This window comes from Dysidea avara, chromosome 2, assembly GCF_963678975.1.
Source record: "Dysidea avara chromosome 2, odDysAvar1.4, whole genome shotgun sequence".
NCBI lineage: Eukaryota > Metazoa > Porifera > Demospongiae > Dictyoceratida > Dysideidae > Dysidea > Dysidea avara.
In genome coordinates, this window is record NC_089273.1 from 7149977 (window position 1) to 7163000 (window position 13024).

At 34.9% G+C, this 13024-nt stretch overlaps 1 protein-coding gene across 1 annotated transcript; it reads right to left on the reverse strand.

Moving 5' to 3' along the window:
• Positions 1–2057: 2057 nt before the first annotated feature.
• On the reverse strand, positions 2058–12540 carry LOC136246521 (uncharacterized). The gene is made up of 4 exons (XM_066037997.1): positions 12461–12540; positions 5384–5524; positions 3869–4022; positions 2058–2265 (listed from the first exon to the last, which is right to left on the reverse strand). Exons 1-4 carry the CDS (start codon positions 12474–12476, stop codon positions 2172–2174), a joined length of 405 nt encoding a protein of 134 aa, XP_065894069.1. The 5' UTR covers positions 12477–12540; the 3' UTR covers positions 2058–2171.
• Positions 12541–13024: the final 484 nt, after the last annotated feature.

Below are 13024 nucleotides of genomic sequence, written 5' to 3' on the forward strand. Positions count from 1 at the left end.
ATGCTTTTCAGTACCTATTATTAGCGATTCCGGGAGGATTTTAAAATTAATGGAAATAATTTTTATTTAGTATAGCCTTATGTAGTACTCCCTGAGGAACTCATAAACACTTAGTTTTTAGAAATCCGTCATAGGATGGTGGAGTTGTAACAATTTTGTCCTTTAAAATAGGCAAAATTTCTCCGTATCTTTCCATTGAAAAAAGTCCCAAAAATGGCACAATTGAACAAATGCTTATAACTGAGCTTTGCAAATAACATTTTGAACTTCTGTTTTCTGTTTTAAATACCTTAATTCATGGCCCACAGTGTAACCTTACTTGTAAGACCCTAGGTCACCTCCATAGAAAGCCACTAAATAGTTGCATTCATTTAGCATCTTGCAGATGGCAAAACAACATACACATGGTGAAGTGCAACCACTCTGTTCCAGTCATCTCCACTCAAAAATACAATGTGCATGCAAAGCAAGGAGTTGTACTGTTGTTTTATAGCTGCTTATATGATTATTTTGTCTCTTAATGTATAGCTCCTTGAGAGCTACCAAAATGGTGCATCAAAGAGATGTGCCATTTGTGGTGCAAATTATAGCTCAGTGAACAATTGTTTACAAAATTCACTATATTAAGAGTATAAATCAACTATACCAAACACATGTTCAGTTGTCAAGCATAAAATTACAGTTTAACTGACAGATACACAGCAAGAACAGCCTCTGTTCCAGTGTTCAGTAGCCGGAAATGCACTTGATTAATGGCTTTTTCAGTGTAGCATACCAAAATAAGTTGGCCTGAGCTGAAAGCTGTTAGTAAAGCTGTAGACATAACTGTTCAAAGGAGAAAACTGCTCACAGCAAAACTCATGTATTGATACTAAAAATACTGACTGATACTAACTCTTATTGAATTGTACTCAGTATCACTCTGTCTTGGAACAATTTTTTCAAGTAAAGCTTAGAAAGAGGCAAAAGTAGATTACTAGTCATAGTAGTAGACTATTAGTGTACAAATTTTGACAGAATTTGAATAATTGTCCCAAGATGGTCCCAAGACAGAGCAATACTGAATAAAATACAGATCTAGAGTTAGTATCAGTCAGTATTATTTAGTATCCATACATGAGTTTTGCTGTGCAAACACTGGTGATATGTTTGATATTATTATTAAAGCTTTATTACATTACCAACTATTTAATACTTAAAAAACGAAAGACTGCTCCATTAGAGAGTTTTAAAATTGTTTTGTCATAAATCATAAATAGTTGTACTGAGAGCTAATTGATGTGTGCAGACAGCTTTATTGATCAACCAGTAGCTTATCTAACTAATGAAATCCATACAAGTGCAAATTATATTCATATGGTTATAGGTGTCATTTAGTCTTGACTATGTCGCCACTATTATCTTAAACAAGATTCATAGTTGCAATGAATTCATTAGCCCATATGGTACTGCTAATAATACTCTAAGCTTCAAAGCCTACAATTATTCTTTGAAGGATTGCTGTGCGCTGTAACAAAAAAATAAATCTAAAAATGAGTGACTGCTTTATTAGAGTAACTCAAAATAATTGTGCTCAAAGCAGTAGCAGTTATACACTTACAATAACTTTATTTTGCTTTGACGTATTGAGTGGTTAGATGGCTGTTTATCTAGCTAATGAAATCCCTACAATTGTAAACTATATTCACACCGCTACTGGCGACACGTCTGACACGTTTGACTTCTATAATGTGATTCATTATTAAGGGAAGTTTATTAGTCCCTATGATGTATGTAGCACTGTACTAAGTGTTTCTGCTTAAAAGTAGTCTTGAAATACTCTGTATAGTACCAAAATCCATAATGACTGTATTCACTGACTCTAATAGAGCATTCACCAAATTTGCAAAATTGTTATGTTATGAATATCTCCTTCTTCAAATATAGCATGCAACCACTTTTTCATTCCACAACTTTTCACACAAATTTTGAAAGCCATACAGCCACACCCTTTTCCACAGCTTGGCTGCTTTGTGTGGTACTGTTGATGAACTATAATTATGTAATTCAACCTGAAATACTGTAAATAAGTTAGCAAATTGTTATGTTGAACAATACACTAATAAACTTCTACATACAGTATGTTCAAATCCTAAAAGTCTAAATGCAGTAACAAGTCATCCATCTTGAATTCAAGCAGGTGGAGGTTTAGGTAGAGTTTGGCTGCAGAATGTATCACTAAAGACCATCCACTCACCACCGACTTTGCGCCATATCGTGGAAAAACTACAGGACAATATGAGTGTATTGTCATTATCAGTGTTGGGAAAGTTACCTTTTACAGGTAACTAGTTACATATTACTTATTACTTGCAACTGAACTATTTAGTTACAGTTACATATTACCTATAAAATAAAGTAACTATAATAATATTACATATTATATTACTTTGTGTCCACAGCCTTAAGCTATCACGTGTGAAACTACAACCTTATCACGTGACATGATTTCATTGTTGGACAATGGGCAAATCTTGGTTATATGTAAAAAGCTTGTGAATAAGCTTCATTCAGTAGGATTCATTACTTCATTGTGGCTAGGCGTTACTCAGTGGATTTCTAACAAGATTAGAACTTTGTTACTTGTAGTAATAATATTATGTAATATTTGATTTGTTACAGTAACTATATTACTTAGGTAACATGTTACATTTATAAGTAAAGTAACTTGAGTTATATTACCTGTTTTTATAGTGTATTTCGTTATATTACTTAGTTACCACAAAAGTAATAACATTACGTGATGCGTTACATATTAAGTAACATGTTACTCCCAACACTGGTCATTATAGTGCATAGAATATACTTCACAATAAAAGAATATAGCTAATGACCCAGTCAGTTAGTCATGCATGTGTATAATACACATGCGTGTGATGTAAGAATTGTGATAGATTCTGCTTTGAAAACATTCATTGAGACATGATAAACTAGTTTTATACAATGTAGCTCTTGTTTTGTTGTAGTAGCTTGATTGCAACTCTTGAGTATTTAGTGGTTTTGTTGTTATATAATTACTTTGTGGCTTCACAAAACGAAGTTGACCTTTTAAAGATTGTTAGTCCATTGCATTAAAGAAAAATAAGGCAAGTGGTTTGGTGTAATGTGAGGCTTACACTGCATGATTCAGTGTGCCTTGTAAAGTAGCCAGCAAATCCAGAGTGATAGTCAATAGTTTTTGTGTTACACTTTAAAGGCATTGCTTACAGTAGCTAGGTGGAATTAGTTAATCAATCAATAGCAATTCTTTCGAACATGAATTGTAGCATGTCATTAGAGGCATTTTGGATCAACCTAAATGCACTTTATGGCTTTATTATACCTAACTAATGCTGCCAAGTTGTATAAGCTTGGATTTTTACTTAGACTCTTTAGTGAGAAAATAGTAACGTTTCGTCATCTCTATAGCTACTACATACTGAGAGCCATGCGTATGTAGACTGTATTATAGTGCAAGCTGGAAGTACATAATTACATGACTGGATTTGTGTAAAGGTACCCTTTCCACACATTTTACATACCAGTAAACAAATGAAGTAACACTTGACTATTTATACTGGTCAGCTTGCTCTTAGTCTCAAAATGCAGCTAGATACTGTAGCGACGCTCATGATAAATTTGGGAATTATATGCCATATAAGTTATGAAGCTTCAAAGTTTAAACGATAGGTCAAAATTTGTGTTCGAAAAATATACCTTTTTGCAAATCCAGTCACATATCGAGGTTATCATAAAGAGAGAGACATTTAATGCTGTCTACCTTGTGTGATTGGAGTGTTACATCATATTACACAGTATGTATGTACAGAGTGCTAGTGGATGCTCTTACTTGAATTTACCAAACTCCTTTTTTCCTTCCAAGTAAGCAACAGAACTCCCATCAACATAGTAATAGTCTGCTCCCAAGGTAACCATTTTATCAATTGTCTCCTCAGCTTCCTTTACTCCTGCCTTATTGAACCCTTCTCCCATTTTCTTTGCAGCTACGTCCATGTAAATTATATGAGTAGACAATAATACAGATATTTCTGGAGAGCTGTGGTGTATAGTAGAGTGTAACATACTGTGTGTAGGTAATTTATGACCTACAACTGATATATAGTGTTTTAACTAGGAAAATTCCTTGATTAAGATGGTTAGGTATTTTCAATTAGGGATACAACAAAATCACTCAAATAGTTTCATGCTTCCTTTAAATCATGTATTCTAAGCTATGGAAGCAGATTTGATACTCTGTGGACATAATTATACTTTACAATTTACCTATATAGATTTTGATTGTACATGATTGCATGGTCATTTTCTGACAAAATAAGGGGGCTTGTAAGAGTTGTACCAGCACATCAGAACAAATGTTGTAGTTTCTTTCCCTATAGAGATATTGTGTCTGTGAATCAAAATTTTGAATATTCATTTTGCTAGCATTCAGAATAATATTATCGATTTTGCTCTGTTTTCAATCGTCTGCATTCATATCTTCCCATGTGATAAATGTTTGATTTATAATGTACTAAAAAATTAATGTGAAATGAAATACTTGTACAGGATAACTTTAGTGTTACTTAAGGTTACGGGAAACTCAGTGACTGTCAAACAAAAAATTTATTACGTAATTAAGGCGGGCTTGGTTTTGTTGTGTTGTGTATCAGCTGGTAACTGGCTTAAATTGTTGGGAGAATCATAGCGTGCTGACTGGACAGTTACAAGGCACAAGAAAACGCACGTAACAGTACAAGATAACATAGAAACAACACACTTAGCAACTGGCGCACCTGTAAGCACATGCATAGTTTTGCTGACTAATGGCAAAATTTTCCTGAACCAAAAATCAGGACTGTCAAACTAGTTGTTAACATTTTGTATAAACAGACTACTAGTTTGGCTTATTGTCTAGGGCTTGATGAAGCCATTTGTTAGAAATAATGTTTCTAGTGCTTGTGATATCAATTTGAAAATTAATTTTGTGACCACAGTGTCTTGCTTTAGGCCATATTGTAGTCATATTTCAGCAACCATACACATTGTTCAAAAATCCTCTTATACAAGTGATGTTCTTCAAACATTAGAATTGTTCATAAGTTCTCATGGTTCTTCATTGGTCTGATTTTTGGTTCATAGTTTTCACTAATTGGCATGGGTACAACTCATGTTTCCATAAGAACATTTGAATTCCATGTCAATTAATGAGAAGTTAAGAATGCATAAGCATTTGATAACAATGCATTAAGAAAAATCAAATCCCTAATCATGAGAAATGATTGATAGTGTACATGTGGGGTTTACAGTATCCCGTAACCTTAAAATCTTGTAATAAATATATCACATATTAACTATCACACCGTACCTTCTCTTCCAGTCATTATTGGACCCCCATGTGGCACTATCCTACAATCTTCTGTGTACAATAAGGCAGCTTTATCATAGTCTTGTGCAAGCATTGTTTGTTGCATCTTCTTAGATTGAGCCTTAATTGCATCTATGTCTGCTACATAATTAGTATAAACAGCACATACATAACATATTAATTGATGACCGTATGTAATCTAACGTGTCACTGTATGTCAATATGTGACTGGGCATGTAAAAACAGAGTGTGTGGGCACATGGTTTTTGGCTTTTTGCCTACTTTTTCAAACTTTCTTGTCTTTTAATATGCAATGACAATGAAACTTTTAGCAGTTAGTACTCATTTAATTGGCTTTACGATACAAGTTACAGAATGTAAGTATTCTATTGCAGTACTGAGATATTACCTGTAGAGTGATGGGATGTATTTTGTGCCCACATGCTCAGTTTTCACAGGCCCGGTCACATATTATGCTTTGAAAATAGCCCATTACACTTTGAGCAGTGCTCAAAAGCAAACTGTGTTATGTCAAAATTGTGCTTTCAAAATCACAATTATGCTTGAGTATAAAAAAGTACAATACAATTATGCTACAATTAATAGTACAATTATGCTTTATTAGAATATCTTGATCTGACTTCTATGAATTCTGCATATAGCCAGCCAAGAAACAATACGTATATGAAAATGTTGAAAGTGTGTATTTTGCTGCATGCGATTTATTCATTAGCATCTTGAAAATTGTCCTTATAGCTACGTATACCCAGAAATTTGTATATTTCACCGTTATACTCCTTGTCAAGATATTTGCATTTGTTGCACGATTTGAAGACTTTTGTTCTTGGCCACCAGATGAGTGCAATGCATCCAGATTAATCTTTGCTTCAAGTGTCATGCTAATTGCTAAAGAGTGTGTGAAGCAAGTTGCACAGTAGCAGTAATCCCTGTGTCAAGCATAGTCTAGTCTTGCAGTAAGCCAGCTTATTTCTTGAGCCCATCCAGTTTAACATCAGGAATGTGTGTTACTTTAATTTTATAAGCATACTATGTATATGTGGAGCCACGCTGATTTATTTATTTATTTATTTATTTATTTATTTATTACTGTGTAGGACTCCATCAAGGAGTATAACACACAGATACAAAAACAAAATCAAAGTAAATTCAGATGATTTATCAGTAAGGTGAATTGAAGTTTGTAGGTGCACATGCAGACATGCATAAGTTTTCACGAGATTAAAAATTTCATGGTATGTAGCTTCAGAAAGCCATGAAAATTATGTACCGCAAACATTTATGGGTATTTGGTATAATGTTGGGTGCTTTTGTTGGCCTTCTATTCCTGAAATCATGCCTGCACAAACTTCCATGCTATTATATCCTGAGCACATGCACATACATCAGTGACCACACCTGTTAACATATATATGTGAACTGCTGAAGTCATATCACATATTAACTTTTGTTTAAAAATAAACTGGGTAAAAATATACAGTCATGCCACACTTGCACCTTGCACTTTGCAATGCAATGAAACAAAACTCAATCGATAAAATCTATACATCATCAGAATTACCTATTTATGGACCATAAGAATTTTTCTTTGTGCAAATTGTATGTGGGTGAAAAAGTTGTAAATGTACAGTATGACGTGGTAGAAATAAAGTTCATCATCGTCACTAAAATTCTTTGTTGAAAAGGCATTTGTACACGTTGAGAAATATAATTATGAAAAGCACTGCACCTCAACAGATTTGCCAATTCATGCATGGTGAGTAGTTTGAGCTAAGCCCTGTCTTTGTAGCTTGTTTCCGTCATGAGTGATGAATTAATAGTAGTGTCTATTCTTTATTTACACTGCTGTTTCTGTACAGATCAAATTTATTATTGTTCCAACTATCTAGCGCTTAGATGATGTATTGTTTATTCACACTTCAAATGGCTTCCATGTAGTTGCATTGTCCCTTTAGTAAAGCCATTACTCAGGGAAACAATATTAAACTTATACACCATACTATTTTCCTGTTCATGGACAGTTCAGCTATATTTGTTTTGTTTTAGTAGCTCCAACTGTATACAGGTGTATGTTTTAATGATGCAGCTGACGTAAACAAAATTATTGTTGTCCAAAAATACTATCATACATGTATGCATAAGTGACTACAGTGATAAAAGTATAATTATCTTGATTTTCCAATTGATGGTGAATATTTTAATCCAAATTCCAACTCTGTTGATCAATGGAAATTGGCTGCAATTTTAAGTGCCTGTATGTAGTTTGTATTCAGCATAGTCACTGTATTTCTTTCTCTGTCTACTGCTAGCTACAATCAAAACTGAAACTTTGGTTATGATGATCCATTCTCTGCACCTCGTTTTGTACATTATGATTATGCTGAGAACATAAGGCCACTATTAATTTTTGCGATTTTCTGTTTTTCATCACAAAATTCCAAATGGATTGCAGCCATTATCCCCACAATATAACTAGCTAGACTTTATATTTTCATACCTCTATACTCTCCAGGGCCTGATACTCTCTGCATAACAGGCAATTTGCTAACTTAGCTAACTCAACATAGCAACTGTGACACTGCAGCTAGTTTTGCAACTATTTTCTTTAGATGTACAACAGCTACATTATAGACATACTTTATCATGTGATCAGTTTGGACTCGACTAGACAAAGCAGTTGAACAATTGGGCAATTTTTGTCAATCTTGCCAAGGTATAGTACCTGTTACCAAGCCAATCCGGCTGCAGCACCTCTACAACCTTGGATATGGCCAGACACCCATGGAAACATATTCATGGTGACTTTGCAGGGCCATACTTGAGTCACATGTTTTTCATTGTTGTAGATGTGCACTCAAAGTGGCTAGAAGTACAGTAGTCAACTACTACCTCTGAGAAGACAATTGAAGTCCTAAAGTCACTGTTTGTTCGTCATGAATTGCCAGAACAATTAGTATCGGACATTGGTTGTCAATTTGTCTCTGCAGAATTCACACAATTTCTAGAAGGCAATTATATTAAACACATCCTCAGAGCTCCTTACCATCCAGCCTCAAATAGTCTTGCCAAATGCTTTGTGCAAACTCTGAAACAAACTCTGAAGGCTAGTTCCCATGATGGTAAATCAATTCACCACGTACAGTTTAGCAGAATTCTTGTTTGAGTATAGTGCTACTCCTCTTCCAACACTAATGTTGCTCCTTGTGAACTGCTCCTTGTGAACTGTTTCTGAAATGACTTAATGATGCCCAACACTAATGCAAGGATCAACTTCTTGGTTTTAAACTTCATTGCACCAACCTTCACATTCTCTTAATTGTACGAGGTAGCTACTGTATGAGTGTAGCTATCATGAAAAATAAACTGCAATTCCTCGATATTTGGTTAATCAGATGAAATAGCAAATCTTTCAGCAGCAAAATACAGTGGAACCTCTCTATTACGAACATTTTGGCACCCAGAATTTTTTTGGCCATTTTTTGCTGTAGTACAGAAGTTTTCCTCTTTCAGAGGTAAACAATGTATTAACCAGACCTGTTGGGACCAAAATTTTTGTCCTTATTATGGAGGTTTCTTCTGTTATGTCCTTAATTCAGGGAGTTTGTTAAGAGAGGTTCCACTGTACACGTAGGCACTAATGAAAAATAGAAAATCATTAAAAGAAAGTCACTTTTTGTTCAGAAAATTGGAAGTTGTGTGAACTATATAGTTGCGTTGTTGCTGAAACAGTCATTATAAAAGTGATTTAACAATGCACATGACATAGCTAGCTGCTGGGCTATGTCAATGAAGCTCAGAAATGCAGTTACATGTGTTAGACAATGGTATATGCACACTTAAAATTTTGGTGTATAGTCATAACAGCTGTAAGGGTGTCCACTTGCATGTTTAAATATAACTCCCTTCAGTTAAAGGTGCTGAGATGGTGCCGTGATGACACTCACAGAGTGTTACAGAGGAATGCTAAGGTGTCATTATAAGTGTAACACCAGGGTGTGAAGAGCTGTAAATCCAGTGTGTTAGGGTGCTATAAGCAGTGTTACTTTGTAAAAGTAACTAGTTACATATTACATATTACTTGCAACTGAACTATTTAGTTACAGTTACATATTACTCATAAAATAAAGTAACTATAATAATATTACGTATTATATTACTTTGTGTCCACAGCCTTAAGCTGTCACGTGTGAAACTACCACTTTATCATGTGACATGATTGCATTGTTGGACAATGTGCAAATCTTGGTTACAAGTAAGAAGCTGGTGAATAAGCTTCATTTAGTAGGCTTCGTTACTTCGTTGTAGCTAGGCGTTACTCAGAGGATAACTAACAAGATTAGTAACTTCGTTACTTGTAGTAATAATATTACATAACTTTAGACTCGTTGCAGTAACTATATTACTTAGGTAACGCGTTACATTTGTAAGTAAAGTAACTTGAGTTATATTACCCGTTTTTATAGCGTATTTCGTTATATTACTTAGTTACCACAAAAGTAATAATATTACGTAACGCGTTACTTATGTAATGCGTTACTCCCATCACTGGCTATAAGATGTAAGGTGCTATAGTAGGTGTTATAGTAACAGACTATTTTATTAATTTATTAAGGCTTTACAGCACAAGTGCTGAAGGTCTGTAGGACACCTGGTCCTACAGCCTGTTTAAAATTGTTACAGAAAGTGTATTTGAAAAGGTGAGTAGTGCTAAAAGCCGGAACGGAACGGAACGGAACCAATTGGGACGCGCGCCAAGTAGAAAAATCGTTTGAGACGGACTTTGCATCGTTTCCAACTGCCACACAGTGACTAGAATTGTGCTAGAGTTCATTTCCTTCTACTTATATGCATGCTATAAATCGCGCTCTCGGAGTTTCTATTTAATGCCTGCCACATGGCATGTTGTGCTCTTACCAATCCATCGAATTCTGTTTAATCCTGATGTAGAATTGCTTCCTTATCATTCTAAAAGGTAAACTACTGTACTGTAGTATTTTCATGTTATAGTCGTGTCCAAGTCTTTAGCGACAGCGAGGATGGTACTCATATAGGCATATTTGCCTTTTGTATTCACCTTACCTTTTGGTTAAACTAATAAAAATAAAAATAAATAAATTTTCTGAAGTCTGCCAGCATGGGCAATAATTTACGAGAGTTAACCACAGTGTATGTTAGCGGCTGTGAATCATATGCTTACAGTGCTTACAAAATAATAGTTTAGCAGGTTAAAAAAACGCATTCGTGCAGTGGGTATTAAATAGAAACTTCAAGCGAGCGATTTCTAGCATGCCTACAAGTAGAAGAAAACTAACTTCAGCACAATTCTAGTCATTATGTAATGGTAAGAAACAGTGTACAATCTGCAAAAACGATTTATTAACTTGACGCACCCTGTTCCGTTCCATTCCGTTCCGGCTTTTAGCACTACCCTGAAAAGGTGGAGAAAGGAGAAAAATTCCATGACTGGACCAAGGCAGCCTCAAACCTGCAGCCATCCGATTAACGCTCGAACACTTACAGTAGTCTACCAGGTGGTCAAGATGTTTTCTCCTTATCAATTTCATGTATATGTATCCAAGGAGCTCTAGAGAGTGACTTATTATCTCAAAGTACCCCATGTGGAACTAAATGGATATTAGTTTATTTATTAAGGCTTTACAGCACAAGTGCTGAAGGTCTAACTAGGCATCTACTTCAATTTTTTGAAGGGGATGGAGCTGCTTTCATCCCTTCATTTACACTAATGTTTTTTCAGGAAACACATGTAACCTGTGAAATATAGTAATTCAACTGGAATAGAAATACACTTAGCTACCTGTTGTTTTCTATACTTTATGTGAGTGCAATATTTCTGAATCAATGATGTAACTACCAACATTAAATGTGGGATTTCATTCTAAGAAACTCCCCTTTGACATTCAGAAAATCAACTATAAACCTCTTTGGTGTTTATTATTTTCAGGAGTGTCACAACAACACCCACTTGACTTTTAGAAAAATATAGGTGTTGTGGTAGTGTAGCAGTTGCACTGAAGCAGTTGCACTGAAGCCATCTGACTGTAAACTCTATTGCACAAACAAGTGAATTCATCATGCACATACACTTTATTTATCTTGTATCTATTTTTAGCAGTTAACCTTTGTGTTTGTAATTCATTTAGCTTATTGTATTAATGTACTTGTAATAACCTTGTAACCATATTCTTTTTACTGGTCTTTTGTCCTTTTGTATTTTCTTGTGTACAGGGCGTATATGCATATTGTAGCTAATTCCTTATTATGATCATTGTAAGTTGTTGTCAATCTACTAGTGAGTTGGAGCAAATTATCTTAGCTTTAGTTTGGTGAACTTGTACAGTAGCACCTAAAATAATTTTAACAGTGTGGAGAGTTTATTTTGATCTGTCGAGGTCTCATATTTACAAAGAAACCTGATAGCAGGTGCCTTATTGGTAAAACACCTTGTCTCCATGATTGACTATTATAAAATACTTTATCTTTGTTTACAACCACAATGAGACTCACAATAATCTCATGTGGATAATTAGTATTTAGCTATATAACACACCAATTGAAAAGCTGGTTTAAATACATGATGACTGCCTTTACTGGGCAGAAGCTTTAGTCATTTCAAGGCCTTTACCTACCAGTCTGCTAACCCACAAGATGACACCCCCCTCACCATCTGACAGTATAATGGGTAGCTACGGTATGCAGTTTCTGTATAGCTAGCTATAGAACGATGGTGGATTGAACCATCGTGGTAGCTGGTAATACCAATCATTAATTCAATTTGTGGTCTTCGACATAGTATAGTTGGTAGCTAGCTATAAACCAGTAATGGTCGAGCGGCGCCGGATGACGCATACATGACTGAAATTAAGCAGGTTGTATTTACAGAGTTGTTGTAAATTACAGCATGCACTAACAGTAATATAGATAATTAGAAAATGTACTAAATAGCTAACCTCTAGTTACTCAATTACTAATCATGGTAAGTAGGTTACGTGTTACTCCTAGACCTAAAATATCTAATGCAGCTAGCTACAAGATGTTCACCTTGATTTCCTGCCATTGTGAAAGACGCTGCCTCCTACTGGAATGAAAGCTATCTGCTGACCCAACTTGAATGACACGATTAACAGACTATTCCTAGTGCGCACGATTTTTATATGGATTTGCACAAGGCCGCATGCAACGTAACACCGTAATGCTAACTTCCGGTAGTACAAAGTTGTTTTCGCTACGTGTTCATTTATAGTAGAGATTTCCAACTAAATTAAATAATTAACATTCCATGCATTCATTGGTATGACAAATATTGTGCTATTTTTCAGGGTCATTTTAGTACAAACCTCACCTCAATTGGTGGTTCCTATCAAAAGATATGAGCAAAAGAAGTTGACAGTGTGATGATTTTTGTGTACAGAATTTTCAATGCTTTTTATGTATATTGCATGGCACCAAACACAATATTCAAAGTGTCATAAATCTAGATAGGAAACTAATTACGACATGAAATTTTCACCACATATCTATTTTATGAAAAACAGCATATGAACTAGGTAAAACCTCTCAAAAGTGACCACTTCTTTGTAGACTGACCACTCAGAATATTACATG

Bases quoted from the DNA above. Each gene is read 5' to 3' on its own strand.
- LOC136246521 (XM_066037997.1), bottom strand. The intron at 4,023-5,383 runs GTACGGTGTGAT...ACATGGACGTAG, and splicing joins AATAATGACTGGAAGAGAAG to CTGCAAAGAAAATGGGAGAA. The intron at 2,266-3,868 runs GTAAGAGCATCC...ATTGTCCTGTAG, and splicing joins AAGGAGTTTGGTAAATTCAA to TTTTTCCACGATATGGCGCA.